Below are 6,630 nucleotides of genomic sequence, written 5' to 3' on the forward strand. Positions count from 1 at the left end.
CTTAATCTTTCAAATTTAAAATGATAGTTATAGAACAGAGGTATTTGCAAATTTTTCATCATTATTTTTTTTATGTGAGCCATGAAAGTGATCAGAATATGCGCTTTTTATAGTTTATATATAAAAATAGATGCAAACCAAGAACATCTTTAATATTCAAGAAAGAAGATTAAAATGAATCATTTATAACAGGAAATGGGACAAGTTGTGGTGAGCTCACAAGTTTTGACCCATTTGTGTTAATTAGAGTCAGCCATTGTTTTGAGTCTAGAAAATTTAGATTAGATAAGTAATAAACGTTAGAAATCATTTATCAAAAAAATGGATATATCAATTTTTCAAATAAATATAGAACATCAAAGTATGTATCTTAAAATGCAAGAAAACTGTGGCTGAATAAATGAACAATTTTTCGATAAAAATTTAATACATTTTACGTGTTTTGTGTGCGGAATTGTTATTGAAGGGAAAATTATGATTTAAATTAAAAACCTCAAAACCACATAAAAGTAACTGATGAGAAAGGATTTGTCAATAAATGTTCTTTTTACTTTAGGTATAAACATATATAAAAAATGCGTTATCTAATTCCTCATTTCTTACAGCGAAAAGAACATGCAAAACACATGCATTTTCCTAAAGTTTTAATTTACGAATCAGTTTCCTACGAAGCATAGTATTAAGCTGTCAAGAATATTGACAATTTAATGAAAGGTCTAATGTGTTTGCCTGTTATTTAGTAATATATGTTCAGTTGAAGTTTTAATGGAAAAAAAAGGCGGTAAATCCATAAATATCAAAAATTTACATAATGTGCAAAAACAAGAGGACCGAAATATAGTCATAACGCCCTTAACAAATCTATTTTGATATGTATTGCATTATGTAACAGATTTTCTGGACGAAATAACCACCATTGCTAAGAAAAATCTCATTCGTAGAAATTAACCTGACCGAAAACAAATAGGTTACTACGATATCCTGTTCTAGTCAATCAAAATAGTTCGTTTGAAAGAGATACATGTCTAATTAAAACTCTATTAGGGACTAAAATAAAAAGAAGATGTGAATTGAATATTTGAAACACAATTAATCTACCTATAAAATAGTAATTAGTGGCGATCGTTTACCTGTGTGTGACAGCTGCAGGTTAGGAGACGGACGTCCATTAAACGTAAGTGTTTAGAGTCAAAGCCTTAAAGGTCATATGAAACGATTTTTAACACTATGATTTTCTTTCATGAATATAAAGCTTGGTAAAAACAAATGTTAAAATACATGATGTAAGATTTTTTTACCTTTGCATTACTGAGAAATAACCTTGAAAACTGAGCACCTGAAAAAATTCTTGCCCGCTTATCGTTCTTGAGTTTGTGGATTTATGACGTCACAAAGACCCACCGATGTAAACAATGCATTAAAACTAGTGTAATTTTACAGTAGTTTATCGATTAAATTTTAGTAATTTTTGCATATATGAACGTGTCTTTCTTTTCAAATGAGATCATTTGATTTCGTAGTAGCCTACAGATGACTTAGTTTTAATTGGTCGTTAATGAATAAATCTAATATCAGCTTCTCACAAAAGTAAAATCATGATGAAGATCCCGTTCTGGAGTGGAAATTTAACGAAAGAAATGCTCAAACATTTACAGCTGATTAATGAATTATCCTTATCCTTTTGAAATAGAAACATCATTTTCTTCTTCGGTACGTATAATGATTGAGCTACATTTAAAGGGAATTAAAGCATTTAAATTGATTTGATTTATTTTGTCACATAAAAAAGTATATTATAAGGCAGGCCAATGAAAATGTTTGAGGCATTGTGTACATAGTTTGTATTTAAGAGCTGCTATAAAATGCCGCAAAATTATTCTTAAATTTTATTTCGAAATAATATAAATTTCTGACTTATTGATATATATACATGTAGCAATATCTTTAGAAAATACTTTGTGTACACGTGTATTAACGTTTTATTAAATTAGATCGCGGAAATATGGCATTTAAGGATTTAGAAATGTATCGGTAAAATAAATCGGTTGTTTGATAAAAATAGTTGTGAACGAATGTGAAGATAATCAACAGATTTTATTAAGAGCAAGCATCAATAATGATAAAAAAAAAAACGAAAGAAAACATTGCGGAAGAAAGTGAGATAAAAGGGATCTGTGAGTAAACACCGCACATACACGTTCAAGTACACGTTTCAAAAACAAAACATTTGAAGAAATTTCTCTTAGACTAAAAATAATTAAATGGTAACATATTTGTGAATTTGAAAGTGAAACAAACAATATAATCGTGAAGCGAATGAGGCACAATGAGGCCTACAAGTTGTTTAGAAAAAAAATCTTAATGAATTGCATGAACGTGCAAATGGGAAAAAACGATCAGACTTATTTTTGAATTTGTCAATTTCATTAAAAAGATCAAAATAAAACATATGAATATGCTTTTATTAAATTTATATTACACTTGCATGTGGATCTATGAAGAACATCATTTATTCTCCCTGCAGTCTCGAAACTGAATATCATTATGTACACGCTATTACATGTAAATAAAAACGCACACGATTTCATTTCTTGAGAGAAAAAATACTGACGTGGTTGATTATTGTATAATTATACAATTTTTTATATAAACTAGCATTTTTTTTCTTTTAAAATGCTGCAAAACGACATGGATATTTGTATTCACAACATAGCTTTATAAGGCGATTGGGTCTTACTGACGTCATAGCAAGGGAGGTAAGCCGCGTGAGTCAATGTTCCTTTTCCCGATTGAGTAATTTTGATCGACTGTGGCGCTCACATTTTGCATAAAATATCCAAAAAACAATGTCAGTCTTATTAAATAGGCACTTATGAACTCATTCCCGTATATAACTCAATATGGTCAGGATATCGTTTCATATGACCTTTAAGAGTTGCATTCACTAGTCGCAGTAATATTTATTCTCAAAAAATTATACATTACAGCGTTTTGAAATAAATAATGAAAGCAGAAAATGTTATAATATAAAATGAATGTATCTTTAAAGTCTGTTTGTTTTATAAACCTTAGGTTGAACATGAAGGACATACATCTGTTTGTTTTTGGAACAATTTTACAAGTAAGTCATATTTTATGGTGGAATGCTTTACCAAAGTTTTATTTATATGGATTGTTATCCATTATTTCGGAAGCATGATACCATTTTTCGCTTAAGTAAATGAATATCAATGGCTTCTAGACGCTTTATTTATTTATTTATTTTTTTTGGGGGGGGGGTACAACTTTTTATGAAAATTTCAAAAATAATCTTCTGTTTATATTATTCAAACGTATGAATAAAACTATAGAACAATCGGTGTTTAATTGTGTGTTTTTGTTTCGTTTGAACTTTTACCTAACAGAATATAATTTATGTATATAGATATATAAATTATCTGTGTAATAAAAAGACGTATACAAGTATTTATAAATAACGACATCGGTTCTACTTCTCCGTATGTCAGTAAATAGAAATAACCACATCGATTCTACTTCTAAATGTTGTTTTTTTTTTAAGATTATTCCAGCTAACAGTTCCCCATGGATCAACAGAAATGGGCTTAATTCAAACCAAGGTAACTGTACTGAAAATAATTACATAACTCACAACTCTTCAATATAAACCGAATCTTGTCAATGTAGTTTTCTCTAATTGTTGATCTTCTACACAGGTATGCCAAATATGTACACAGGACATGGATTGTTCGCTCCTAACAGTAACGTTTATCCTGGGAGTTACAACAGTCCCAGACGTACTGGATACCAGCAGCAAGCAAAGGCTTACGGCAGCAATACGAACCAAAACAAGCCCTATCAAACCCCCGGCATTTCACATCCAAACTCCTATCAGAAGCAACAATCTGGGCATTATCAGAATGCGGCGAACTTGAATTATCAATCGAATACTCAAAATGGATACACTTTGCCGGTACAGAACTCAAACGGAAATTACGGAAACGTTTACTCACAGAATAAACCGCCGATTAAAAGATTCGGAAAGCCCCAAAAGAAGAAATTCTATTGGCCATTCTTCCCGTACAGCGCTAGTGATTACGGTAATCCTCTCTATAAAAAGGGAAATGAGCACAAGAAGGATACTTATGACAAAGGGTACTCCGATGTACCATATGAGGGCCCAATGTACAACAGTGCAAAGAAAGTTCAATCGTATAGTAGGCATTTGTGAGGTGTCATATTGATACAAACTCATAAATTAATTGTATGCAATGGTTTAGGAATCATAAATTGGTTCTTTTAATTCGTTACGGAGATCGTAGGGGAACTTTTCGCCAATAATACATAGACTTCACTTCAAAATCGCTTGGGGAATACGGTACCTTCTTTTTTTTTTCTCTGTTTTTAATAACAATAAAAAAAAATAACAATTATAAAGACGGACCCATACTTTTCCTTTTATGAAAGTTTTAACTTTCATATTGTCTCATAGAACCTGTAGTATATTTGACTCTTTAATCAATTTTCAAACTCAGATTTTTCGATCATCATATACATGTACTAAAAGTCTTGAAATTCTTCGTCATTTATCTACCTCGCTTAAACTTCTTGTGATTTTTTATTGAACGCATGATAAAATATAGAATATGTAAACATGTTCATTGTTTAATAAACTTGTTAGATATATCTTTTTTCTTTCGTTTTTTGTGATTGGCTTCGGCTGATCACAGCTGTGTCCATATGAGGCATCCGACAAACTTCACTATCTTCGCAAGCATTACGCTTTGCTCTACTTTCTTAACTAATCTTTAATTAATAGTTTTATAACTAAGGAACGATATTTTGATGTATTTTACTTAAGATTTTGCCATTTATACAGTTACACAATGATGTAAATCATGTTTTGTTTTTCTTTATAAACGTAAGAATTTCGTTTGGAAGTATACTTGTACTAAACGTTAAATTAATTCGTTCCTTTCAATTTCGGAAAGCAACAAACAACGCGATTCATCCTATTAAACGCGTGTCATATTTTAGGCCAACGTTACATAAAAACATTTCATTTTGACAACTTAAATTACATTCCATCTTAAATTTAGGTGATCCCTTAACCGGAAATAAAAGAACGTTAACTTATGTTTGTATTTTCAAATTATTGTCTTAATTTTTTCTCTATAATACACGACTCTCTAAAAGATTTTATTCATAAATTTGAAAAAAAAATGAACAAAAGATGTTTTTTTAATTTTCTTAAATAATTTTTATTAAAAAATGTCTGGTCATGATTTATTAGATATCAATACCATTCATTTATTTACTCTTCAGTGGGTTACTTGCAACCAAAACAGGTTTTTAACTTTCTTATAAATAATACTTAAAATTCGTATAAAATAAATACAGGCATATATCCTTATTTGAACAATGGACCACCTCAATCATTTTTGGACCTTTCGTGTGTGCCTGATATTGTCCGGAACAATGAGTCCGGTTCCGGTACCCCTTCTCTCTATGTGTAAGTAGAATAATGAGTTTGAAAGACGGATAACTTACTGTTATATTAATAATATAAAAACAAAATAGCAATGTACAAACCAAACCACTTTATAATTGATAATTTATTCATTTAAAAACATTCTCATCTTCAAATTCGGAAACCATTGAAAACCGTTGAGGAGTTTGTGGGACCTCAATGATTCTAACGGTAATTTTTTAAGTCATGTACGTTTACAAACAAATCCTTCTACATGTAACACACATCGGTTTTTTAAATTGTCGAGTTCATGAAAAATTTAACTCAAAATTCCCTCAGTATGAGCCACAAAATGACAGGCTCCAAACAAAATGGAAAACTCTCTGCAAATTTGTTGATATTGCAACGTATCGCATTGCGTTCACGCTCGTATTTGAGGTTTTTGTCATATTTACGCAGAAATATCAGTAATATTTGCAGTTCTAAAATTGATTTTCATGTTGCTTTTAAGAGATGCCTTACATTATATCTGGAAAGGAGTTTGGATGTAGCAATCAATATCAATGTAAAAAAGATAAAGAAAGAAGAAATTGTGAGATGCTTCCCGGAAATGATTGGGGTAAATAAATTATTGATTGGCAGCATGCACGGATCTAGAGGGGCCCCCTCCCTTGAAAGTTAAGTTCATTAAATTCGCATATGAATATTTACAATCATTTTACTCTCTCTCTCTCTCTCTCTCTCTCTCTCTCTCTCTCTCTCTCTCTCTCTCTCTATATATATATATATATATCTCATGCCGGATTTTTTTTTATTTATGATGTATACCTCGAGGTTTGTAGACTATAAACACACTCTCTGTTTATGACAAACGCCCATCAACGTTTACATTTGAAAGTGGTAATGCAGACAGATTCAACTCAGAGTCTGTAAATTAATAAATACAGTATTCAGAATGATATATAATTTTCTCTTTCTCTTCATATTAAACTTAACAAGCCATGTTGTATATATTTCTATTTGGTTGCGATATGTTTGTTTTAGTCCTGGCAAATAATGTAATCTCTCTCTCTCTCTCTCTCTCTCTCTCTCTCTCTCTCTCTCATGATGGAGTATCAATGCATCAGAACAGGAGATAACATGATATAACCCAATCAATAAAG

At 30.7% G+C, this 6,630-nt stretch overlaps 1 protein-coding gene across 1 annotated transcript; it reads left to right on the forward strand.

The window, feature by feature from the left end:
* The first annotated feature begins 1,036 nt into the window (after nucleotides 1-1,036).
* LOC128177984 (uncharacterized) lies at nucleotides 1,037-4,683 on the forward strand. The gene is made up of 4 exons (XM_052844931.1): nucleotides 1,037-1,174; nucleotides 3,073-3,121; nucleotides 3,560-3,617; nucleotides 3,714-4,683. The coding sequence occupies exons 2-4, from the start codon at nucleotides 3,080-3,082 to the stop codon at nucleotides 4,226-4,228; spliced, it is 615 nt and encodes a 204-aa protein (XP_052700891.1). The 5' UTR covers nucleotides 1,037-1,174; nucleotides 3,073-3,079; the 3' UTR covers nucleotides 4,229-4,683.
* Nucleotides 4,684-6,630: the final 1,947 nt, after the last annotated feature.

The sequence above is a fragment of the Crassostrea angulata genome, chromosome 3, assembly GCF_025612915.1.
Source record: "Crassostrea angulata isolate pt1a10 chromosome 3, ASM2561291v2, whole genome shotgun sequence".
In the NCBI taxonomy this organism is placed as follows: Eukaryota; Metazoa; Mollusca; class Bivalvia; order Ostreida; family Ostreidae; genus Magallana; species Magallana angulata.